Here is a 25,896-nt window from a genome sequence, read left to right as displayed (position 1 = left end):
TATCCTGATCTTAAATATAAAATTAAATACAATTATTGTGAATAAAATAACAACAAAGCAGGTCTTAATAATCAAATACTGATAAAAAATAATCATATATCCACTGGAATTTGTTTTCAGTTATCAATAATGGTAACTGGATCTATACAGTATTTGGCCATTTTGCCAATTTTATCTTACACAATCTCTACTTTCAAAATATCTATTGTGTAGGCAGCAGATTCAGTTTAGGAAATGGTATATGCTGATTTATTACATTATATAACCCATATCATATATTAAATCTCAGGTACAGCAGTTTTTAAATGATGTTAAACAGTCATTGGTAAAATCACTATGGAATCCATGCTCTAGTGAATGTTGCACTTCTGTCTTCCATTGGGGATTGCTGTTCAAGCCTCATACATGAAAAATCCTGTTCCAAATTTGTAACCTAAAACAAAAACTTAGATTAAAAGTGTGGAAAGATCATTTACTGTTTTTATCTCGGATGTTGTTTTTTTTATAAGATATCCACATTGTACTTAAGGAACAGAACTTGTTTCCCAAGCTGCGTAAGATAGAGTATCACAGCTCTGGATGTTGTTTGTGCTCTAAACTGCATCGCATCTTGACTGAGGTCACTAGTTAGACCTCTCAATGTCTCAGCTCATCTCCTCCCAAGCATTTTGTTGTACAGTTTGTTACTTTCACTTTGACACCTCAAATTTGTCAACAAATTCTCATCTGCCTTCCCTCTTTGCACCTCCTAAAATGTTTGACTATCAAGAATGGGCTGTGAACCACGGCTAAACTCTGCTGTGATTGCTCATCCTGTATGGTAAAATATTGAGTAGCTAATACTTCTAATGTATTATTGTAGAAGTACACTGCCATTTGTTTGGCCAATCCATACTGTGCTTGTGCTACAGTGGATTACAAACATAATCAGATCCTTCCTAGGGTGTCCTATTTTGTGAAATCAATCAAATCAAATCAAATCAAAGTTTATTTATCAAAGCACAACGTACAGCGGTTGTTGCTGGCAATGAGATGTCTTTTCTGCGAGCTCAAAAAAAACAAGAATCACAAGAATCACAAAAATAAAAAACAAATCACAAAAATCACAAAATTAGGGTTACGAAAATAAGGTTACATGATAATGGATAATAATGTAATAGAAATTGGATAAAACGCAATATGAATAGAGCTGCTATATGTCCATGGTGTATGCAATATATACAATTAGTGTAGTATGCTGAATACAAAGAAAACAGAATATCCATGTAGCCATTACGGGTGATTTGCTATAGGATGGTTGGCTGTTTAGCAGTCTCACTGCCTGGAGGTAGAAGCTTTTCCGTAATCTTTTGGACTAAGACCGAATGCTTTGGTACTGTTTACCAGATGGTAGGAGGGAAAACAGTTTGTGACTGGGATGACTGGGGTCCTTGAGAATGGACCTGGCCTTCTTAAGAAATCTAGCTGAGTAGATATCCTAGATGTTTGGTAGTTCGCAGCCGGTAATGACTTCACCACCCTCTGTAGTACTTTGCGATCCCGGGCGGAGCAGTTCCCATACCAGTCAGTAATGCAACCAGTCAGGATGCTCTCGATAGTGCACCTGTAGAAGTTGGCCTGGATATGTGATGGCATGCCAAACGTCTTTAGCCTGCGGAGAAAGAATAGGCACTGCCGTGCTGTTTTGACCACAGTGTTGGTGTGGTGGGTCCAGGTTAAGTCCTCTGAGATGTTAACTCCCAGGAACTTAAAACTGCTGACCCTCTCCACTGCAGTCCCATTGATTTAGATAGGTGTGTGATCTCCTCCCTGGTGTTTCCTATAGTCTTAGTCTTACTGATGTTCAAGAGAGTTGTTCTGGCACCATGCTGCCAGGGTTTCAACCTCCTCCCTGTACGCAGACTCTTCACCATCTGTGATCAGGCTGATGACTGTTGTATTGTCCGCAAACTTGATGATGGAGTTTGAGTTATGCCTGGCGACACAATCATGGGTAAATAAGGAGTAGAGGACAGGGCTAAGCACAGAGCATTGGGGGGCTCCAGTGTTAAGAGTCAGGGTAGAGGATATGTTGGTGCCCACCCTCACCACCTGAGGATGTTCCGTCAAGAAGTCCAGGATCCAATTACAGAGGGAGGCGTTCAATCCCAGGTCCTGGAGCTTGATGACAAGCTTTGAGGGCACTATGGTATTGAAAGCTTAGCTGTAATCAACAAACAGCATTCTCACATATGTTCCTTTCTTATCCAGGTGTGAGATGGCAGTATAGAGGGCAGTGGCAATAGCATCTTCTGTTGACCTGTTCTGGTGATACGCAAATTGCAGTGGGTCTATGGTGTCAGGCAGTGAGGAGGTGATGTATGCTTTGACCAACCGCTCGAAGCACTTTATGATAACTGATGTGAGTGTTACAGGGCGGTAGTCATTCAGGCAGGTGACTCTGGGTTTCTTAGGAACAGGGACAATGGTGGTTTTCTTAAAACAAGAAGTAACTATAGACTGAGCTAGAGATTGAATATGTCAGAGAAGACATCTGCCAGCTGGTCTGCACATGCCTTCAGAACTACAATTACAATTGTACAATTCAGAACTAAAATTACATGGATTACAAATTCATTCATACACATTTTTTTTAACTTCATATTTAACCCAGAACCAGAATGTTCAAACCAAAATCAAGTCAAGGTAAGTTACAGTAAATGTCAGCAAAAACTAAAAAAGCTAAAACTCAAATACCGTGATGGCATAAGTACCCAGACCCATGAACTCAATTAAAGCTGGAAGTCCTTTTCAGCAAGTCTCTACTAACTTTGCACGCTGGCTTAGTGCTTCTTGTCCATACTTCTTGGCAGATGTGTTCTAGCTGTTTCAAGGTGCTCACAGATCACTGCTTTCAACACATTCTCAATATCACCCAAGTCAGGACATGACATTCACCTTCTCTTACACCACACCAGTGCAGCTTTAGCCTTGTGTTTTGGATCATTCGTCTGCTGAAAAATTAACTTTCTCCCATTTGACCAATATTGCCTCAGCAGACAGAAAAAAAGGTTTTCACTAGCTAGTACTTTTTTCAGCTCATATTTCCTTGAATCTTGGCATGTCTCCCAGATCATCCTGAAGAGAAGCATCCCCACAGCATGATGCTGCCACCAATATGTTTGACTGTAGGGATGGTGTTGACTGGGAGATGAACTGCTTCGGGTCTGTGCCAAACCGCACACTTGGCATTCAGAAAGTTCCAATTTGGTGTTATCTGAACATACAGTAACACCTTATGATACATTTTCACAAACAGACAGAGGTCACTCAACTAATTGTGTGTCTCATTAAGGTAATTCTGAGCACCTAAATTAATTTATGTTTGCCACAGCAAAGGGTTAAATATGTATGTAATGGTGACTTTTACATTTTTTCATATTGATGATCTATTCACGTCTCTTTTGTTTTTATGAAACCTGCAAGGGTCTGAATAATACTCTACCTGATAACAAGATGTCCTTGATTCCAGATTTTGATTCTTTCTTATTTTGTAAAGAAACATAAAGTGTTGGTTTATCCATTTATCTATTTCTTCAGTCCTATAAGAAAAACAGTCAACTTGAATTTTAAAATAAGGGAAGATGAAAAATAAGATGAAAGAATACCTGTGGAGTTTATGAACAGTCAGTTCATAAATAGGGTAATATAAGATAATGCAAATACAAAACTTTATAAAATTGTTTGCTGTTTATAATCATTTGTATGACAAAGTATGATGGTGACAGGAATATTTGCATTAATTAAATTAAAATTCTGACTTTGACATTGAATGTAATGAGATGTAGACAACATTGTATGAGCTTTATAAAATAAAAGAAAACTAAAAGGATTAATTATGGGTGACAGTACATGTATAGTGTTTTGGATTTAAAGATAGTCAAATAATACACTAGTTACAATAGCAGAATAAGAATCAAATAAACACATTGAGAATACCTTTGACAGTGATTTATTTAAAGGGTGAAATCTTTATTGAGTACTGAACACCATGGCTAGCTGTCCTCAACTGCAAACCACCCCAAAACTTGTTCCTACTCTCTTTCATTGAACTGTCACATTGATGCCCTGTGATTAAAATTAGCAAGCCTATATACACTTCCTTTTAAGAACGTATGAAATGTTGCAACAGCGAGGGGGCCATTTGAATTAGCTATCTTATTTAGTTACTCTTAACTAATTAATCCTAAAATCTCATCCAGCGACTTCTTGAAAGAAACCAGGACATTGCCTTCAGCCACATGTCTGGACAGCTTGTTACAGAATCATATAACCATTTCTGCAAAAATAAACCTTTTGTTCTCAGTTTTAAATTCATTTCCCCATAGTTCCCTATTGTGTTCTCTGGTTCATGTTACACTGTTGATTCTGAAGAAGTTTTATAACTTAATTGATGTTTTTGAGGATTTTGAGTACTGAATGTCATAGTGCATTGTGGAAGTTATAACTGCAACATAGCAAGCCTTTTAAAGATACACTGTGGTCATTTAAGATGTCCTAAATAGTCTGCCTTATCATTCCTGTCTGGATAGTCTTGTGCAGAGGGATCACTTTTCTAAGGGCCGAAAAATACAAAAGCCCATGACAGTCTAAACAATAACCCGTCAGTACACTGCACTGTATTTGTGTCCTGAGGACACCAGACATATGATATCAATATCACCACATTGTGAGAAACCCGATGAGCTGAAGAGAAAATCAAGGGAAGAATGTCATATTCATAGAATAGGATTTGTCATCAAGAGTTAAATTATCAAACGCCTTCATGAGTTTCCTGTTGGAATCAATGGGCACCTGATGACACTTTGTCACAAATATCCAGGGAACTAATACACTAATGTGATTACAAAGAAATCTATGTAGAGTACTGGGCTAACTCTGGTTTGCCACTCAATGGCACTGTATATGACCGACTGTAATCATGCACCTTCATAAGTTAAATCGATGTGGCCAGAACTCCATCTTGTGTTGAGAAGGGACGTCTGCCATTCACTTACTGTTGGACTTTTAAAAAGAAATAACAGTAATACACCTGTGTTGGTTATATCCACAATATACAGTGTCATTTAATTTCACATAACAAACTGAGAGACTCAAAAGAAAAAAAAAACAACACAACCTGAAGTACCAACTGACTGTGAAAGGTGTACCATGTCTGTATATCTAAACCTGTACAACTGTATTTTGTGGAGAAACAGAAACAGGAGTTTCCTAAGAGTGTGTATGTCTGGATGTAAACTATTTTCTGGCTATAAGTTATGCTCTTTTTAATCTGTCTGTCTGTTTTTTTGCAAGACAATTAAACCGGCTTACATCTACACCACTGGAGCTGTGGCAGGAGCCACATGTCTGTCTAATTGGCTTCCAAAGAAAAGCCATGTCCACAGGATATTAACAATGCACCTGGACAAGCTGTAACGAACAGTTCTTTCCGGACCCTATGCGGACGACACAGTCCGACGGAGTGGGGAAACACTAGGGAAACGTCATGCAGGAAAACGGGGCTGAAGACAGGGGGGCGTGTCCAAGGTGCGCTGGTGCACGGGGAAGGTGTGGCCGAGGTGAACAATCCGAGAGTAGTCCTTAGGGAAAATCCAAAACGCAAGGGTAAGTCCAAAACCAGGAGATCCATCAGAGCAAGAATTAAAAAACCACGAAGGCCGGGTCGGAACCGGCGGACGGGGAACAGGAACAGGAACGGGAACGGGAACGGGAACGGGAACGGGAACGGGAACGGGAACGGAGATTAAAACCTTAACGGGACCAGGCGCTTCCAGGTCCCGGACTCGCATGATATGGAAATCAGATGCAGAGCCCGGATGAGCGTCAGCGCCTGGCTTTTAAGGTGGGCTGGGAATAGGGAACAGGTGCATAGAATAAAGTCTTTAGTGAAAGGGCTGGAGCACCCTTAAGGAGCGGGAACTAATATCGTGACACAAGCTGAATAAGAAAGTAGTAGACATGTCTAGAATTTCAGTTTCATTTGCCCATATCCTTAACAATTTTTCCCAATTAAGAAAATGTTAAAATTCCCACGATAACCACACATATATCCCTGCTTTCATTGTATGAAATTTCATTATGATTGGTGTTAGAATTTGGTGGTAGGTCTTAATGTTCTTTATAAACCAATACCACACACCTACACCTCTTCCTTCTTATTTGTTTCTCCAGAACTACTGCTATCTACAGTTGGTGTACCCCTCTTTGTATGCCATATTTCTGTGATTCCATTTACACCACAATCTAATGCTAATTCAGTAATAACTGCTTGATTTTACATGTTTCTCCTAATTCTCCTGGTATTTAAGTATATTTACCTAGTCTTTGGACATTTTGTGTTCCTTTATTGCTGTCGATCTTATGTGTCTCCTTTCAGATCGTTTTTTGCATTGTTCTCTATTCCATTCTATTTTAAATGGTTTTGAATTCCCCTGTAGATCCTTGCCTCAGTACTAATGATGTCCTTCTGCTTCAGATGATAATCTGTCTACCTGTACAGATAGGCTTTGCTAGCGATGGGGAAAGGCAAAGCATTCAGCACTTTACTTTCCATGCTCTTATTTGTTTGTGTTTACAGTTGTTTTTCAGTTATAGTTTTTAAATTTACAGTTGTACAGTGTTTTTTGCACAGCCCCATTGTTACGGACTGTTCTTTCTGGGCCCTGTGCAGACGACACATCCGGAATAGTGAGGAAGCACTGGGGGAAAAGTCATGCAGGAGACGGGAATGGAGACAGGGGGCGTGTCTTTGGTGTGCAGGTGTCCAGGGGGAGTGAGTCCGGGGCGAACAATCCAAGAAGAAGTCCAAACAGGGAATCCAAAACACAGGCATAAGTCCATGGCCAGGCGATCCATCCAGAAGATTAAAAACGGGAACCGGGTCGGGACCGGCGGGGGGAACAGGAACAGGAACAAGAATGGAAAGTTAAAGGCCAGACGCATCAGGACCCGGGCACACATGAAATGGGATTCAATGTAGAGCCCGAATGAAGCCAGCATCTGGCTTATAAAGGGGGAACTGAAAAGGGGCTGGAATAAGGAACAGGTGCGGGGAATGAGGCAGAATTAGAAAGGGCTGGAGCGCCCTTAAGAGGAGGAGCAGCGATCATGACGTACATCAGGATCTCTGAGAAATTGACTTACTGTTTTTTTATTTTCAGGGTATTCACAGAGTATTTGTATCTTATATGTTGCTTATAATCATTTTCATGTGTCCCAAAATAAATATCAATTGGGTCTTCTTCAACCTGCCTGCCTATTCTTTGTCACCTAGTCTCCTGGACAACATACTGTTGTTTCCTCTGTGATTATGATCTATTTCTCACTTGCACTGTTCATGAGAATGCTGTCCAGCAACCACCACTTCTCCTTTTCTCTGGTTTTGTCACTCGCTTGGAACTTGCATTGTTAGAATGTGTGGTGACTACTATTTTTCTGACAGTGGGTTCCTAGCTGTGACAACTGACAACCCACTAAATCTATGCAGTTGTGAGCCTGGCCAGTACCTGGATGGGAGACCTCTTGGGAAAGCTGAGGTGGCTGTTGAAAAAGGTGTTAGTGAGAACCAGTAGGGGGTGCTTACCCTGTGGTGTGTGTGGGTCCTAACGCCACAGTATAGTGATGGGGACATATACTGAAAAAGGTATCGTCCTTTGGATGAGATGTAAAACTAAGGTCCTGAGTCTCCAAGGTAATTAAAAATCCCATTACATGCCTTCCTTTACTTTCAGTGCAGCAAACTCACTCCAGAAGTTCAGCGAGGATCTCTGAATGATCCAATGTTGTCCTAAATGACTGATGGTGATAAATAGAATCCACCTGTGTGTAATCAAGTCTCTGTATAAATGCACCTGCTCTGTGATAGTCTCAAGGTTCTGTTGAAAGCGCAGAGAGCATCATGAAGACCAAGGAACACACCAGGCAGGTCCGTAATACTGTTGTGGAGAAGTTTAAAGCCGGATTTGGATACAAAAAGATTTCCTAAGCTTCAAACATCCCAAGGAGCACTGTGCAAGCGATCATCTTGAAATGGAAGGAGTATCAGACCACTGCAAATCTACCAAGACCTGGCCGTCCCTCTAAACTTTCAGCTCAGACAAGGAGAAGACTGATCAGAGATGCAGCCAAGAGGCCCATGATCACTCTGGATGAACTGCAGAGAACTACAGCTGAGGTGGGAGAGTCTGTCCATAGGACAACAATCAGTCTTACACTGCACAAATCTGGCCTTTATGGAAGAGTGGCAAGAAGAAAGCCATTTCTCAAAGATATCCATAAAAAGTCTCGTCTAAAGTTTGCCACAAGCCATCTGGGAGACACCCCAAACATGTGGAAGAAGGTGCTCTGGTCAGATGAAACCAAAATTGAACTTTTTGGCCACAATGCAAAACGATATGTTTGGCGTAAAAGCAACACAGCTCATCACCCTCAACACACCATCCCCACTGTCAAACATGGTGGTGGCAGCATCATGGTTTGGGCCTGCTTTTCTTCAGCAGGGACAGGGAAGATGGTTAAAATTGAGGGGAAGATGGATGCAGCCAAATACAGGACCATTCTGGATGAAAACCTGTTGGAGTCTGCAAAAGACCTGAAACTGGGACGGAGATTTATCTTCCAACAAGACAATGATCCCAAACATACAGCAAAATCTACAAAGGAATGGTTCACAAATAAACGTATCCAGGTGTTTGAATGGCCAAGTCAAAGTCCAGACCTGAATCCAATCGAGAATCTGTGGAAAGAGCTGAAAACTGCTGTTCACAAACGCTCTCCATCCAACCTCACTGAGCTCGAGCTGTTTTGCAAGGAAGAATGGGCAAGAATTTCAGTCTCTCGATGTGCAAAACTGATAGAGACATACCCCAAGCGACTTGCAGCTGTAATCGCAGCAAAAGGTGGCTCTACAAAGTATTAACGCGAGGGGGCCAAATAATTTTGCACGCCCCACTTTTCATTTTTTTATTAGTTAAAAAAGTTTCAAAAATCCAATAGATTTCGTTCCACTTCACAATTGTGTCCCACTTGTTGGTGATTCTTCACATAAAATAAAAAAATTATATCTTTATGTTTGAAGCCTGAAATGTGGCAAAAGGTTGAAAAGTTCAAGGGGGCCGAATACTTTCGCAAGGCACTGTAAATAGGCCTGAAACATAACATAGAAGAAAGTAAGGATGGGAGAAAATTGCATCTATCATTTCAATTACCTCAACATTTTCAGCTCCCTTGGTATTTTGATTTGCTGACAGTTTCCAGCCTCTTTGTTGCCCAGGTGATATTTATTTGCCACATATTGTACTTCATGGTTCTGTATTTTGGATTCATCTTTATTTTCATTAGTTTCAGTTACCTAAGAAAAACACATTTAATTTTAATCTGTTCAAGTCTTGAAATCATCATCATCATTTTTCATTTACGTTGTGGTTTAGGCTATGACTTGAGATGTTCCCTAGGTTGTTTCTTCAATACAATACTTTTGCCTAAACAGTGAGCGTTAAATTATCATTTTTAAAAATATAAAAAATGATACAAATTATTTTAAAATATGAAAAACGCTATAGATGTATGTTTATATGTGTAAATTGAAATATTTTATATATGTGTTTGTATAATATATTTGTAGAATAACAATGCTGTAGAAATAATTACCTGTCTAGGATGAACATCATAGCCAGGCTTGGAGATATTTTCCTTCTTTTTCTGCAACAGAACTGAAAGTTTTTGAATTGCATCCTGATCTCTGAAACAAAATATAAGGATCTTACTTGTGTTTTTCTAACTATTATGTTTTTTAAAACCACATATATTTTGACACTGACATTGACTTGCAAGCTGGAATGAGTGCAGACCCCTGGAATGCTATATTTTTTAGGTGTTCTTGCATCTTGGCTGATCAACATAGTCATTTTCAACTATGAAATTTTGGATCAGGGAATAGTACTTTCAGATAGATGTATGTGACTGAAATGATTTTAAAAACAGAAACTGGATGTGATTTTCTGATGCGTAATTCAACAGTCTTAATGTTCTGGAACCAGTATTGGCATTACAGTAACTGGAGATGTTTCTCTGTTTTCATATGCGTGGATTGTTCACTTCATCCAAGTATGTTTAAGTATTATACAGTACTGTACATACAGATTTGACTCAGCTATGCAATTAATCTATAATAGTAATAGTAGCTGACTAAACACAACATATAAACTTAATTTTAGCAAGTCAGGCCGCTTACAATAACTAACAGGGAATTTAAGAAAACATACATCTTTCGTTTTTCCATCTGGAGTTGTTTTTCTGTGAGTTCTTTGAACACAGCTGAGAATTTTTCTTCAGTTTTTTTCTCATCAGGCTTGCTGTATCTCTCCTTTGTCTCAGGCTCTGCTGCACTGTTACAACATAGAAGAAAAAGGCTATTGAGAGTGTTGGAATATATGTTTACACTATGTTTAAATGTTGAAACCTCAAGATACACATAAATGAAAACAGTCCAAACCATGCCAGTCATCTGGTAACGTTCTTTATTTAGATTGGAGTGTGGTTGTGAAGTCTTTCACTCAGGGCTTTATTTAATTTCCTTAAGAATGTTTTATATGCTTCACATTTTCATGAAATAATAAGGTTAGACACACTTTTAAATTCGTTTGACTATAAAGCCAAAGTTCAGCCAAATCTTAATTACTGCTACAGAGAGGTGACACATATTGATATAGTAATATAGTAAGCATTTATTTGGCATAACTTGCCTGGCTGGAGGAACAGCAGCCCACCCTTGAGGACAAGGTTGACAAGATCCCCCCTCTTGCCAGGAGGAATGAGCCTGGGAGCTGCTACAAAGGTGAAGTTGGGGTGGAGGGTGGTTGAGAGAAAGGAGAATAAATGGGGAGTCCCACAGGCAAGATCTTAATGCATAGAAGACTGGAAGTGGTGAGATTAAGAATCTGATCTCCTTCCGAACTTCTGTTTTGAAAGACACCACTAACCGCATATGCAAAAAAACAAACAAGCAACAAAAACTGTTTCTGCCCACAGTCCAAAGACATACAGTACTTGTAGGTTAATTGGCTTTTGTAAAACTGGCCCTGGTGTGAGTGTGTGAATGTAAGTGTATTATGTGCCCTGAAATGGACTGGCATCCTGGCCAGGGTATATGTCGCACTGCATCCCATGCTTCCCAGAAAGGTTATTGAAAGAATTGTGATGTATTTGTGCTTAAGAGGAAAATTCTAGAGTATATACCAAGTATATAGTTTTATATATAGTGGTAGTTTGTCATTGTCAGAGATGTGAGGATGATGTTTTGAAGCACTGCAACAGAGTTTTTATACAAACAAGGGTGTTTTAAAATACAAGATAACAAGACTTCTCATAGTTCTAAACAAATTACCCCCATAGGCTTGCTTGTAGCACAATTGTTTTTTAACAATATAAAGTATCATTTTTAAGACAAATATGCAAACATTTGAACAAACCTGTACAAACATGTTGTACTGAGGGATACTCTATAATTCACTTTTTTCTTACAAAGGCCATGATTCTTATTGATTCTAATTCTAATCATGGGAGAAACTGTCCTTGAGTAAAACATATCCCAGTCACTCCACAAAAATGTGGCAAAAGATTTTGTGGTCAGATGAGACAAAATTAAAACTTTGTGGTGTATATGCAAAGAGTTAGGTGTGGAGCAAAACAAACACACTGCATCACCGTGCTGTCAACATAGTGAGGGCACCATTGTATTATGGGACTGCTCCTCATCAGCAGTGACTGAGACATTTTCCAAAACTGAAGAGGATATGGATGGAGCAAGGTGCAAAGTTCTGAGGAAAGCCGATTATAGTGGACCAAAGGCCTAAAACTGGGATAAAGCAGGACAATAACACCTACAGTAGTAGGCCAGGGGTCAGCAACCTTTTAGAAGGGGCATCCAAGAGTTAGTTTATGCACTTGTTTATACAGATTTGTGTGCCACAGAAACTTCTTCTAATGTTAATTATAGCTGTATTTCCTTTTTGATTAATAAAAAATAGTATTAAAATATGATATCTAAAATTAATAAATTAACACTGTGGTGTTATACAGGTGTGTTCGGCAGGAAAGCAGAGCTCTCAACAGACAGAGACCGGTTGCCTCAGTAACAGAGTGGAGTATGAGTGCTAATGAGCTTCAGCTGTGGGAACCCTTTAAAAGCAAACCGAATACCTCCCCAAGTACAGACCAAGCTGAGACCTCAGTTCTGAGCTAACTGCAGGCAAGAGCAGACACGAGAACAGGACTCAAGTAGGTGGTGGCGCAGTGAGAGAGCCGGGCTGACACAAAACAGCAGCGGGTGTGAGGCACTGCTGGTGAGGGCATCTGCTGTAAGAGAGAGGGTAGGCAAACTAAGGGGATAAGGGGAAGAGACATGACAGTGACAGCCTCGAAGGAAACTGTGAATAGAACAGCGAAAGAACTTGGTGAATTGAGAAAGACAGTTCTGGAGGGAGCTGGGTGTAGATGTGGAAACTTCCCAGAAGGGACCAAGAAGAGTGACAATCCCAGAGAGAACTGTATGACTATGGGAGCCTTCAGAGAGGAGCAGTAGAGGATCCTGAAATGTAAAGAGATGGCAGCCTGTTATAGTGTGGAAGAACAGAGCTGTCTAGAGGGTCCTCTGGATGAGAGTTAATGTGCATTCATAGCATTGTGTGTAAGAGATCTGCACACTGGGAGCTAATAGTGAGAAACACAGTGGTGGCTGGGCATGGGGCTGAGGTGCATCAACAGCTGTATGTGGGATAAAACTTCAAGGACACAGATTAGGGCAAGACAGTGAGAAGAGAGACTCTGGTGTGGTTAGGATGAGAGATCTCAGAGTGAAAAGGAGGAGCTGGAGATTCTGTCAGTGTGTGACTCCCAGCCTGGTGGCGTCGCAAGGACGTCAATTGGTGGAGGCAGACCTTGGAGACGCCTGCTCGTGCTCAAGGTGCTGGCCACCACCCCCATGGCATTACAATATGCACATCTTATCATTTATCCATCAGAAAACCCCAGCCATTGTGATAGAGTTTGAGCACGTTTTCAATGTGCAATGGAAAATTGCACCAACCTATTGTTCAACGGTAGGGACTTACTCAAAACGCCTCAAAAAGCCATAACTGCTGCTAACTGTAAGTGCTCCAAACGTGCTTACACCAGATGCTGTCTCACAGGGTGAATACTTTTATTTTTGCAGGATTTGCTGAGAATGAACTCCTTTATACTTATAAAAGTTTAATTTAATAAGCATTATTTTTTTTAAAAAAATATGAATTAAATGAGTTTACATTTAATATATTTATATGTATGTATTAAAATTAAAGAGCAAGTAAAGGTTTATTCCATGCTGAAAAGATAAGAAAAGAAACGCAACATTTCAGCTGTGGAGCCTGCTTCATGTGTGAAGAAGGCTCCTGATGAGGCCACCTGAAGAAGGCTCCACAGCCAAAACATTGCATTTCTTTTCTTATCTTTTCAGCATGGAATAAACCTTTACTTGTTCCTTTGCAGCCTATGCAAACTGATGCAGCCACCTACTTGAGCTTCTGCATTAAAATTAAACATTTTCTTGTGAATAAAGAAAATGGGACATCATAGGAAGGTGGTGAAAACTGTTGCAAGGAAATATATTTTAAATCTGTATACTATTGTATCAAAATATCTATTTGTGTTTTTATTATGCACAGCTGTCACAATGTTCTTTCACAGCCTTATTACTGTAACTCTACCTTTGAAAATAATGATTAAAAAGAACATAAACATGGACTGTACCTCTTAAAAACAGAAATATGCCTGCAATGAAAGACTCCTCTCATAGATTAAATTTTTTAAAACTATACTGCAACCTCAATTTGCTTCTGTTTGCTCTGAATTCAAAAGAAAGGGTGTTTTGGTTTATTCAGCTAAATTTGTCTTGACACATGTTTCAGCAGCATACGAAAGTTTACCAGTAAAGTGAAATTGCATGTGAGCATTTTGGGGTCACATCTTCCTCCCTCTCTAAAAGATGTATTCAGTTTAATTTTCTAATATAATTGACATGTAACTTCAAAAATAAATTTCCCTAGGATTAAAAAATGAGCATCTTTTTCTAATGAGGTGCAACACATTTTAGCTTACCTTTGTAGAGTTTCACACTTCCTCTGTTTCTGCTTTCTGAGTGCTCTGTATTGACTGAAGCGCAAAGGCTTTTTCAGTGACGCTGCTGCAGTGAAATCCAGAAATGGCACAGTGCCTCCTGGTTTGATTGTTTCAAGGTTCCTTTGGTCTACAAACCATTCACTGGGTTGACACCCCAATCTCATCTCCTTTTCAATATATGTGATATTACTGTGCCCTGTTGACAAACATGTTACATCAAAAATAAAACATACATGATTCAAACTGATATTTCATTATATTCGCTAATGAATTATTAAAAAAATACCAAGACAATTATTTCATTTATTTTTCCTTGAAGTAGAATTTCAATGGAATGTTTTGGTCAGTTTTTAAATGGATACAGTTGCATGGGGCCTTTATCACAGTGTCTCATCTTTTCTAATTTAATGTGGCCAGCTATATAACTCTGCAACTCAGAACTGGCAATCTATTGAAGCTAAGCAGGTGTGAGCCTGGTTAGTACCTGGATGGGAGACCTCCAGGGAAAAACGAAGGTTGCTGCTGGTAGAGATGTTAGTGGGGCCAGCAGGGGGCGCTCACCCTGCGGTCCATGTGGGTCCTAATGCCCCAGTATAGTGACAGGGACATTATACTGTAAACAGGTGCTGTCCTTCAGATGAGATGTAAAACCAAGGTCCTGACTCTCATTAAAAATCCCAGGGTGTTTCTCAAAAAGCGTAGGAGTGTAACCCTGGCATCCTGGCCAAATTTCAACATTGGCCCTTACCAATCATGGCCTCCTAATAATCCCCATCTATGAATTGGGTTCATTACTCTGCTCTCCTCCCCACTGATGTGTGATGTGTGGTGAGCGTTCTGGCGCTCTGGCGCACTATGGCAGCCATCTCATCATCCAGGTGGATGCTACACATTGGTGGTGGTGGTGGAGGGGAGTCTGTAACTGTATCCATTACCTGTAAAGCGCTTTGAGTGGAGTGTCCAGGAAAGTGCTATATAAGTGTAAGCAATTATTATTATTATTAATGTGAAATTTTTGCCAGCTGCTGTATTACATAATGATTTGTACCGGACAGATGTGTATATATTTATTGATATCGGAAATTTCCGATGGTATCCTTTTGTAAAATTAGAAAATGTTGCATAAGCAAACGCGTTTTTAAATTTTCTACTTTATTCACCGCTTGAAGGGTCAAATCGAAGACTTCTGAGAGTAAGATAAGTTGCATGAATGTCAGAAAAAACTAACAGGTTGATTTCATAAACAAAAATAATTGTGTGGCTCTTTAATCTAATTTTGTGCACCTAAATTAATTTACATTTGCTACAAAAAGTTCAAATGCTTAAGCAATAATGAAATTTCCATTCTTTATTTGTTTCATTTTACTTCTCTTCTTTGCTCTGAATATGTGGAATAGCTTTGTATATAGCAAATTAATTGCTAATTCATATTACTATGGCTGTAAACTTTAAAGCAACACTATGTAAAAACTGGGTAAGGGTCTGAATGCATTTGCAAGGTGCTTTAGGTACTTTTCTAAGATGTACAGCACTTTTATTACACTATTATAAGACTGTGTAAGTGGCCTCCACCTTGCCTTTTCCAATTTATTATATTTGTCTAAACCTTTGTACTTACAATATATCCAAGTAGACTTCTTCTCATTGCTTCATATGAATTGAATATTTTCATTAACAGAATGAATATGAATTAGCTCTCATAGTTCTAAAAAGCTTGAAGGTCAAACCATAAAAAAAACTAATAATTTGCTTTATGCATCTTTACAGTTAAAGTATTTTAAGTCAAGGCATACAATAGCTAGCTGTAACCAGTGAAACAGACATGTATCTAATATGACACAGTACTATATACACAATATGTAAGGCATTGATAACTAAACCTTTTTTTATTTCACACTGGACAAAAATGTTAGTCCAATGAATAAGTAACAAAAAGAATGTTTTTTGGGCTTACGTGTTTTAGGCTCCAGTCCAGTAGAAGCATTGACAGCAGCTCTCCGGAGAAAAGACAGAATGCTTTCTGTTCCCAGGGACAGAACAGCAACAGGGGGAAAGTGCAATGGACAATCCCTCAGTCCCAGGGCTTTCAGGGTTCTCACATTCCCTTGAAAAAGTAAGAGATCTGAATCATTGTCTCACACTGGTACTCAAAACAAAATACAAATCTAATGATCAAATGCTTGCCACAAGAGACTCGACAGAGCTAATCATAAAGTAGCCCAAAATAATTTAAATCATGTGAAAGATAATTTCCATTATATTTAATGGTCAGGCACAGTCGTGTCTGCCAGCTATAATTTAGCATTACCTAATTCAACTGGCAACTCCCTCAGTGGATTGTTCTCCAGCAGTAGAGTGTGCATATGTCTGGTGAAACAAATAGGGAAAATGAAAAACATTTCTTATACAGCCTACCTCAGTATAACTGAGTTCCCAAAGATAACTGAGGGTCCAGTACATGTCATTTAAAAAGCCTGGTTCCTCCCCATTCCTAGTTATGGTTATATTGCTCCCTTTTACACAAAGTTTCCAGGAACACAAATACAACAATTGACATTTTAACACCAATGTTTACCTCAGCTCTTCACAAACAACCACTAACTTTTTCTGACTGATCTTGTTTGGCCAGGAAACCCAAACACAAGCCTTCAATTCAATTTTTCACCATTGAATTTTCTTCGGCATCTTTCATGGCTGATCCCATTTAGTCAGGGACACCTTTCTGTAACCAACATTGACATCTCTGAGATAGCAGTAACTGTTTTTTTTTCCTCTGTTACTTCTCACACTCTGCCTGTTGGTGTCTGTCTGGTGACGGTAAAGCACAAGGAAGTAAGTGGGACTTAGCCTGTGCCATCTCGACACTCTCTATGACCCACTCTTCCATGTGCCAATCCCTCCAGTAAACCCCGTTTCAGCTTTCCAATGCTGTTCCTTATAAGAACACTTCATTGTCATTGAGCCTGCCAAACTTACTACCATGCAGCCTGCCTACAACACTGCTCAATACATTCTAAGCTGTATTTTCTCAAGCACTCCCAGTTCATTGAGTCCCACAGCCCTGTAATCCAGCCCCACCATTACTAATGAGAGCTTCACCACCTCTGGAGCTCCCACTTTCCCTCCTTCTTAGGCTGGTGAAACCATTTTCCTCCTGTCTGTTCTTACAAGCCTCTTAATTAGCTCAAGGGAATGGCCAATTCCATGCAAAGCCTATTCCAACAGTTTCTTTCTCTCACACGAACTTTCACTCCCTCTGAGTGCTAATTACTCATTCTGACTACCTGTGCCTCATTCTGCAGGTTTTTCCAATCAACAGGCAACTTTCTCACAAATCCACCTCTCACTACCTCGCAAGCAATGTGAAATTACTTTTAGAAATATGACCTTTTAGCTATTGTACTATGTGTCTATGTTTCTATGTATTCAGAAGTTTTATTTTTAGGATTTAATAAATGTAATAACACTTGGACTTCACCAATACATATCGTGTTGTTTAGGTATATACATTAGTACATCATAGGATGTCTACAACAGTAAAACAATAAAAACAGGAAATTATTGTCCAAAAAACAATGCATTGTTTATCCTAACTGTACAAGTCTGGAAATGAACAGCACATTTTCCATTTTCTTCCTTTGTAAAACTCTCAGCTATAACCAAAGAGCTCAACAGATACCAAGATTTTTGGTTATATGAGACATACATAATTTATTGGTGCATATCCAGTTTTTAAGATGAGAAAAAAAAGAATTATCTTAAAAGCACATGAAAAAAAAATGAAAGCACAAGAATATGATTTCTATTACTCCTTAATAATAGTAATAGCTTCTTCACTCCCTAACATACTCAGTCTTGTTTCTGACAACTTAACGAATTCTTGCAATTACTGTATACAACTTTCTTAATATTTAAATACTTTCCAACCTGTGTTGGCCAACTTCAGCAGGCAGCCTCTCCAGTTGGTTGTTTCTAACATCCAGCCAGAATAATCTTGGCAGCCACTCGAAGAAACGTGTCGGTAGTTCCTCTAGAATATTCCCTTGCAAATAAAGCTGCTGCAAAGACATGCACAGTAGAAATCTCTTTTATGGTTAAAAGTTAGTTTCCAGCTGTGGCTTTTGTTGATTTCTTCACAAATCTTCTTGTTTAGGAGGGTGGCATGTTGGCACAGTGGTTAGTACTGCTGTCTCTTTGGGGTCCAAGATTCAATTCTGGACCTGGGGTGCTACCTGTATGGAGTTTATATGCTCTTCCCATGTTTGCATGGGTTTCCTGTGGGTGCTCTGGTTTTCTCCTGCAGTCCAAAAATATACCGGTAGGTTCATTGGCTTCTGGGAAAACTGGCCCTGGTGTGTGTGTCTACACGTCTGTGTATTTGTCTTTCCGCCATGTGATGGACTGGCGTCCCATCCCGGGGGTACCCTGCCTTGCACCCCCATGACCTAATTTCATAAAGCGGGTAGAAAACCCGATGAAATTGGATGAAGCAGGTAGAAAATGGATAAATAGATGTTTTTGTTAGTATTGTAAAATAACAAATTAATGTTGCTTTTTTATCCTAATAAACCCTTCACAAGTTATAAATAAACATTTTTTCAGGAAAAAAACTCAAAACTCTTGGACGATTAGCATGATGTCAACACTACTTGTATTAGTTGACTGGTGAATGGCTACACACACACAACTTAAAATATAAAGATATATTTGTACAAATTTATAGCAATTTTAAGTGGAGTATCGATTTTAATCGCAATGTATTTTTTTAAAAGGAGCAATGTAACAGAAATACTTTCACAATAGCACAGGTTTCATAGTAGCGCTCTACCCATGATCTTAATAATACACAACTTTCCAGTGACAACTCCAGAGTCTTACTTACTTTTCTACATCTAATAATACTGTATTTTAGGAGACGCCGTAATCTGGACGAAGTGTAATACAATTAATAAAATAAAAAATAAGGTTATTTCAAGATACGCTAGGCAAAATAACATAACAGACCTTGTAGTAGCAGGTTTTTCAAGCAGTCGGTTGTGGGATGTAGACCTATTTCATGTCTTTTGTGAGTAGAATCAATACGCAAATCACATCGCCACTTAGGAATAAGGGGCATCGTGAAAAAAATGTCATTGAGAGCGGAGAAATCATAAGCGATGTCTGTCTGAACAGATGAGTCCTGAACAGGCTTCATGATTTTAGATAAAGAAGTACTTACAGTAACTAGAGCTGAATAAAATGTGGAAAACGAAGTATGCGAAATAAACAGACGAGTGTTTCTTTTTAAAACAAAGCTTTTTTGAATTCTTTGAATAAACATAACTGAACATGAATGAACACTGATTTGTACGAATACCGTTACTTGATATTGTATTTAATAAAACACACTGGTGTATTTATTTGAAAAGCAAATGAACAGCTGTTGTTTATCTATCTGAGTAGGGACCCCTACCTCTATGTTTCTTGAGATATTTTTGTAATTCAATTTCATCAGACTTCTCTTGCTGAGATCCAGTATTTTCTCCTCATAATCTCTTTGAAATTGTATTTCTTTGCTCAGCCGACCTACTTGTTCTCCTGCCACTTCCGTTCGAGAGATAATGTTTCCATAATCTAGACATTTTCTCAAATGAATTTCGAAATCCATATTCACTTTATTCTAAGAAACTCCGTACAATCATTTAATAGTTTATGAGTTGTATTTTGGCTCTTCCAACTTGATGTCTACATACCGTGAAGATGTTTAAATAATGCAAAAGTTTATTTATGCACAATTTTTATCTTTCTCGTTGTCATAGTAACAGTAACCCTTTTCCGTATTAATGATTTTTAGTGTGACGTAATCGCATGGTCATCTAAATATGTCACAATAGGTCACACATTATTTGAGTAGTAGCCAATGTGTGCTTCTTTCATTTTATTCAATATTTTCATTTAGCCCCGTTTTACAGGGATACATAAAGTGTTAGATACTGTATGAAATGAAATAATTTCCATGGATTCTACAGTGTTGTGGTGCCCTACAATGGGCTGGCATCTTGTCCTGGGTGTAGTTCCACCATGTACTCTCATTCTGCTAAATTACAATTCAGCTTTTTGTGACCCTCTATAGATAAAATAGGATAAAGCAGATGTGTATTTCCTAATATGCAAGTTCGAGTCATATAGCCCATTTTATTGGTATCAGTTAATTGATCCAATGGTTTTATCCAGCCATTCCCAGCCAAGGTATCAGCTTTGACAACATGACTGTGTAGTTTGTTTCACATGTCCAGTCCTTTGTATTAAAAAATTGCCTTTGGTCCTGTGTTTTAGGTGTTCTTTCTCATAGTTTTCATTTACTTCCTCAGGTTTGTCTTTAACGGATGGATCTGAAAAAATCTTTGGGTTGACTTTGTCAGTGACTTTGAGTATTGAGTACTTGAATAAGGTCATCTCTAAGTTTCTCTGTTAAGAACTAAAAAGATTCAGGTCTATTAGCCTGTCAGAAAAGTAGGTTCCTGGGAACATGTCTCATCCATGCAGGATTTCTCCAGCTAGTTCAGGTTCTGCTGCTTCATGTCATGTGATCTGTTCTCGCAATACCCTATTCTACTAGCTTGAGGTCTGGAGAATGTAAGAGCTCTTCAAGAACATTGAGCTCAAAGGCCCTTGACCCTTTGGTTGTAGGTTTTGAATGGCTGTCTATCTAGAAAACAAACTCATCTGCAATCATGCTTGAGCTGCTTTTCTGAAAGTATTATGTTTGGCTAAAATGTCTTACAGACTTTGAAATCCATTTGTCTCACTGTTTTAACAAGTAATCAGGTCCAGGTAATGTAACAAAACCCCCAGTCAAAACAGATTAGTCTTTATGTATCAGAGAGCTTTACTTTTCTGTGGCAAACATTGCACTGGCGAGTTTGCAGTTTGTGTTTCATCCATCCACAATATGTTTTCTGATAATGACAATGTATGTTGAATTTCCAAATGAACATCAACAAAAATCAAAACTTTTCTGAGCTTACTTTTGGGTACAAATTCTCCCCTAAGAATGCTATGATTCTTACAGTACATGACACAATCAGAAATGCCTTTGTGTGGATTTCTCATGATCCTGAAAATCATTTAATTTAAAGTCTTCTGTTGTTTAGTACAGTCTTTTATGAATATTGTAGAAATCGTGTACACACTAGTTTTAACAACACTGCAATAGCGTGCCATTTAATGAATTAGCTGAGTACAGAAATACAACATTAAGATAGTATTCGTACTTTATATGATGTGCTGTTGCTAAGAGTATATTAAGTACTGCAGAAGCAAATTGCTGTAGTAAAGACTGCCTGTTGCCACAGTTATTTTGCTTAAAGAGCAAGATTACAAATATTCTAATGTAAATAATTAAACTTGCATAAAATAGTTCTGTCTATCCACCTGAAAAACTAGCATGACTTATTCCTTTTTCACATTTTGAAATGCTACATTTTGTGCTTATCCCAAACTGTTTAGCGTTCACACGTCTCTGTTTTTTTATTGAAAAAAGAGAATATCAATATTACTGAATTCCTGAAGACTTAATTTGATAACAAAATCAAAAATATCAGTTTTATTGTAAAAAGTAGAATTACCAGTCAGAAAAGAAATAATAACAATACACAAATGCTTATTTGCAGACACAATCTACAAAAGAAGCTTAGACAAATGCAGATCAGTTTTTCCTCCAAATGCATACAATCCTCCCAACTTTAATAAAATAATAATAATAATAATAATGTATTATTCATGGTACACACATACAGTATATGGTAGCAGTTTAATAAAATGTGAAATAAAAGTTAACATTCTGAAATTAGGCATAATAAGTAGAATGGACTCAATTTTGAGTTCATGTTTTAGTCTAGTCTGTATATTTTTTTGTTTATACAAGGAAATACTCTTCAGCTATTTCACTTTTAGTCTGAACTTTCTTTGACTATTACTGTGTGGTAAATATAATTCATTTAAGAGATGCATTTTCTTCTTTGAAGGTTTCTGAGGAATGGTAGGCATTCAGTTCATTTCCTGTGGAAAGTTTTGTATCCTGTGGTACGTTTTTGCAGAGACACCTCCTCAACTACGTGAAATGCACTTTGTCAATTATTCAGTGGGCTACACCTCAGGTGAACAGCACATTTTGTTTTGCTTAAGATTTCTCTTTTTCAACTTTCTTCATAAAGTGGAAGTTGGTCTCCTCCTTGCCTTGGTGTGCTTTCACCAGTAACCAAGGCATCACAATCGTCAGTATAAAACACCAAGTCCTAAAAAACACAAAACAAAAAAGAGTTATCGTTGCAATCAACAACAAGGACAGAGTCGGGCCTAAGTCATGAAAATAATTAGGTAATTTACCCTATAGCAAACTTTGTTGATAATGATGTAAAGACTTCTGATTTTACGCTTCAAACCCAGTATTCTTGGACGTTCCCGGCACTCTGGTCTAGTAAGATTCTCGAGGACATACAAGAAATCTCTAAGTTTCGGCATAATACAAGAGTTCTAGGAAGAAAAAGAAACAATCCAGTGAATTAAACACTTGCACTGGCAGATACACCAAGATTTCTGTGCAGAAGCTGAGCATTACTGTGCACCTATACATACATTCAATTTTCTCAATAAATTATATATGTAAAATGCATATTGAGCTGTGGAGAACAAAAAAGCTTTTTTTTTCATATTAAAGCTTTTTAAAATACTATTGAAAGACTAACAACGACAAAATAAGCATGCATGTGTATATAGAGTATGTAGTGTTCCAGCAATATAAAATGCTTTCAGGGTTATAATATACGTTTAATGGTATACATGTTCAGAAGACCACAATTAAAGATGTTTGAAATGATAAACAAATTTTCATTAATATACCATACAGCCTGTAGAACACAGCTTACACTCAATTACTTTTGTCTAGATTCCACAACGAAACGTTTTTTTTAATTCGCTTCTTTGACGCACATAAACTATATTGATATCTCTTTAGAGTACACTTTTTTTTAAAATACTATGCGTTTTTTGATGCATATTGAATCGAAAGATGTTTTACGTCTTTTTTAATTGTCTCATTATATCGAAATAAAACAGATTATTTAGGACACTGTATTCCTAAATGTACACATAAAGTACATGGTATGCTGTAGTGTAAAGGAATTACCGCACCGTGTATTATGTTTGTTTTCGCTATTTGGAACATTTTTGTGTGGAGTACAAGATATTGTATGCATCACATTTCCGTTATTTGAGTAACATCCATACATGATATCTGACGCATTAAAAAGTACTTCAGAACAACATTTCAATGCAGCAAAGGTGAACTCACATGTACATCAAGATACATTTTAGGTAATGCTTCCATACAGGACTTCTGGGGGGGAAAGAAAAAAATATCAATACCATTCAATCACCATTTGTAAGTATTTTAATAATAATTATAAATAATTGTAAATATATATAATTGTAATTGTTATTATTTGTAAGTCTTACCGTACGATAGGATTTTTGAAGCGTTTCCATGAACTTCATGATTTCTTTGCTATAACTTAATACTCGGGAATAGCATGTCGGTGGTGGAGCACAGTTTGCCAGGAAAATCAGACTGCAAAGAACAATAAAAGTACCTACTCCGGGTTTCATCGTGCTGCTTTCACAGCCTTTTCTTTTCCCACTGCACGTTATAAGTAGTAAAACACGAGGTGGGAAAACTTTCTTGACTAACTCCTGGCTGTCAGTTTTCGCTCCTTTTCAACAGCTGGAGACACAAACAACAATTACGTCACCAGAGTTCAGCCACGAAATGTAAACATGAAGAAACACGGTCCATTGATTCTGGAAAGAGCGAACAGTTCAGGCCGATGTTTCATAATTAAAATTATACAGACATTCTTTTTTTCTGCGCAAAAACGTTCAAAAAAGCTGCACAGAACGCTGTTGTAACTGATTATAAAGTAGCTTTTTATTTGAGAAACCTGTGTTGCCCCGGTTTATTTACACTGGCTAAGGCAGCAAATGTTAAAGTACTTCAGTCCGTAGAGCTACGTAAAGCGCTGCCTTATCACAAGAGGTCTTTTCAGAATTATGCTTTTTAACTGGATAAATACACCTAACAATGTCTGAACAATAATTTTAATATATTATTATTATTATTATTATTATTATTATTATTATTATTATTATTATTAGTGTTGTTTTTGTCGTCTAGGATAATTTGGCAAATATATTTTTAAGACCTGTGTAAATGCATTGTATTCTATTCAAATTGACTTTTTTATCTGCAAAATTTGGAAAGGGTGTGAGGCATGAGGGTGGAATAATACTGCACTACCATCTATATACAGTTCAGCTTATCAATTGGAGTTTAGCATCACAGCACTGCGGCACAGTCATGCAGGGCAGAGTCGTATTGTGGGTCCACGTTTCCTAAAAATCCATTCCAAGAAGCAATATCTGCAGCAAAATAATATTTTTTCTTTAAAAAAATAAGTAAAAGAATGCTATGTCTGATGTCTTTGCAATGATATACAGTTTTTAATTTTACTGAAGAACTGGATACTGTATGCATGACTGTGGTCTAAAACCATATGACTGCTGATTAAAAAATTCACTTTATGCATGCAGAGAAAGCAAGGTTACAATGATTCCATGTTATAAAAATGGGCAAAGAATTTGTGAAGCTGCCACTGAGTGATTTGAAACACCATTTATTTTACTGAATGTCTATTCAGATTACTTGCATGACAAGCGTGAATTTTCTGGTTGAACTGCATCAATTGCATATTGTATGCTGTGGCTGCCCTTATACAAGAGGGAAGAAATAAATCTTATTCTACTCCAAAGTCCCCCAAAAGTAGATCTAATTTATTTTGTTTAGCCAAACCATGAAACCTGTTCCACACTGACCATGGCTTCAGAATATAAATTCCATTGAAATCTAAAATTAAAATTGCATGATAAAATAAAATGCATTAAACATGGAAATATATTTTAGTCCAATTTAATTATTTTTTATAATCAAGTCTTTCACACAAAAACATGCAGGAGAAGGAACTAGTTATAGTTTTTTTACACTCTAATTTAGTGAACAGATATTCTCTCAGAGTTATAAATACAAATGCAATTAAAAAAATTCAAACTTAAAATTGTAATCGGTCATAATCAATAAGGTAAATCAACAAAAAAATAAATAAAATATTATTATTATTAGTTAGGCTGTTATTAAGATTGTAATTGCAGATTGAACAAGAAGTGCTGGTATTCCCTCAAGAATATAGCAGAAAGTTAATTTTATCAAAGGTAACATTAATAATGCATATAAAATTAAAATACAATAAACATTTAAAAAGGTTTTGTTGGAAGGAGTATTTAAAGAAATACAGTGAAAGATAAGGTACTTGCTGTTTTTAAGATATGTCACTAGGTGTCCCTCTAGAGTTGTGTGTTGCAGAAGAAAATAGCAATTATAGGTTTTGTAATCTTTTCATCACTTTAAGTTACAGAAGAGAAGCTTTCAAGTTATTGCTACAGACTGAATGGAGAATCCTGGCTTCCTGCATTATCCTTAGCTATTATATAAGATATTAGGGATTCCCATTTTATATTTCTGTATCCACTTTCTTCTTTCCATCTATTTAATTAGCACGATGGGAAAATATTAAATAAAACAAAACTTACAACTAACTTTGAGTTCAGATG

General features: G+C 37.7%; 2 protein-coding genes across 12 annotated transcripts; both read right to left on the bottom strand.

Moving 5' to 3' along the window:
- Window positions 1-226: 226 nt before the first annotated feature.
- LOC107077093 (leucine-rich repeat-containing protein 27-like) lies at window positions 227-19,936 on the bottom strand. Of its 11 annotated transcripts, XM_069190312.1 has the most exons (12): window positions 19,649-19,936; window positions 18,124-18,254; window positions 16,505-16,563; window positions 16,151-16,300; window positions 14,176-14,392; window positions 10,785-10,868; window positions 10,305-10,427; window positions 9,691-9,781; window positions 9,249-9,391; window positions 3,485-3,581; window positions 1,562-1,651; window positions 353-433 (listed from the first exon to the last, which is right to left on the bottom strand). In XM_069190312.1, exons 1-11 carry the CDS (start codon window positions 19,841-19,843, stop codon window positions 1,565-1,567), a joined length of 1,377 nt encoding a protein of 458 aa, XP_069046413.1. In that variant the 5' UTR covers window positions 19,844-19,936; the 3' UTR covers window positions 353-433; window positions 1,562-1,564. The 11 variants fall into 11 exon arrangements, 10 of the variants coding, with proteins under 10 accessions (XP_015200264.2, XP_069046413.1, XP_069046407.1 ...); XM_015344778.2 differs by lacking the exon at window positions 1,562-1,651 and having other exon boundaries at window positions 227-433; XM_069190306.1 differs by lacking the exon at window positions 353-433 and having other exon boundaries at window positions 442-1,651.
- Window positions 19,937-21,766: 1,830 nt separating this feature from the next.
- On the bottom strand, window positions 21,767-24,036 carry cytl1 (cytokine like 1). Its single transcript, XM_006629666.3, has 4 exons — window positions 23,692-24,036; window positions 23,528-23,572; window positions 22,564-22,710; window positions 21,767-22,472 (listed from the first exon to the last, which is right to left on the bottom strand). The coding sequence occupies exons 1-4, from the start codon at window positions 23,839-23,841 to the stop codon at window positions 22,374-22,376; spliced, it is 441 nt and encodes a 146-aa protein (XP_006629729.1). The 5' UTR covers window positions 23,842-24,036; the 3' UTR covers window positions 21,767-22,373.
- Between the last annotated feature and the right edge of the window lie 1,860 nt (window positions 24,037-25,896).

This window comes from Lepisosteus oculatus, chromosome 1, assembly GCF_040954835.1.
Source record: "Lepisosteus oculatus isolate fLepOcu1 chromosome 1, fLepOcu1.hap2, whole genome shotgun sequence".
Classification (NCBI taxonomy): Eukaryota; Metazoa; Chordata; class Actinopteri; order Semionotiformes; family Lepisosteidae; genus Lepisosteus; species Lepisosteus oculatus.
Note: the sequence above shows the minus strand (reverse complement) of the source record. Positions and strands in the feature narration are given on the sequence as shown.

Excerpts from the sequence above, each read along its gene's own strand:
- LOC107077093 (XM_069190301.1), bottom strand. The coding sequence starts at position 19,843 with ATGGATTTCGAAATTCATTTGAGAAAATGTCTAGATTATGGAAACATT. Across the intron at positions 14,393-16,150 it reads TGGACTGGAGCCTAAAACAC|GGCACAGTAATATCACATAT; the intron begins GTAAGCCCAAAA and ends GTTTGTCAACAG. Across the intron at positions 5,622-9,248 it reads AGGGAGCTGAAAATGTTGAG|GACTACTCTCGGATTGTTCA; the intron begins GTAATTGAAATG and ends ATTTTCCCTAAG.
- cytl1 (XM_006629666.3), bottom strand. The coding sequence starts at position 23,841 with ATGAAACCCGGAGTAGGTACTTTTATTGTTCTTTGCAGTCTGATTTTC. Across the intron at positions 22,711-23,527 it reads AAATGTATCTTGATGTACAT|AACTCTTGTATTATGCCGAA; the intron begins GTGAGTTCACCT and ends TTTTCTTCCTAG. Across the intron at positions 22,473-22,563 it reads TCAACAAAGTTTGCTATAGG|GACTTGGTGTTTTATACTGA; the intron begins GTAAATTACCTA and ends TGTGTTTTTTAG.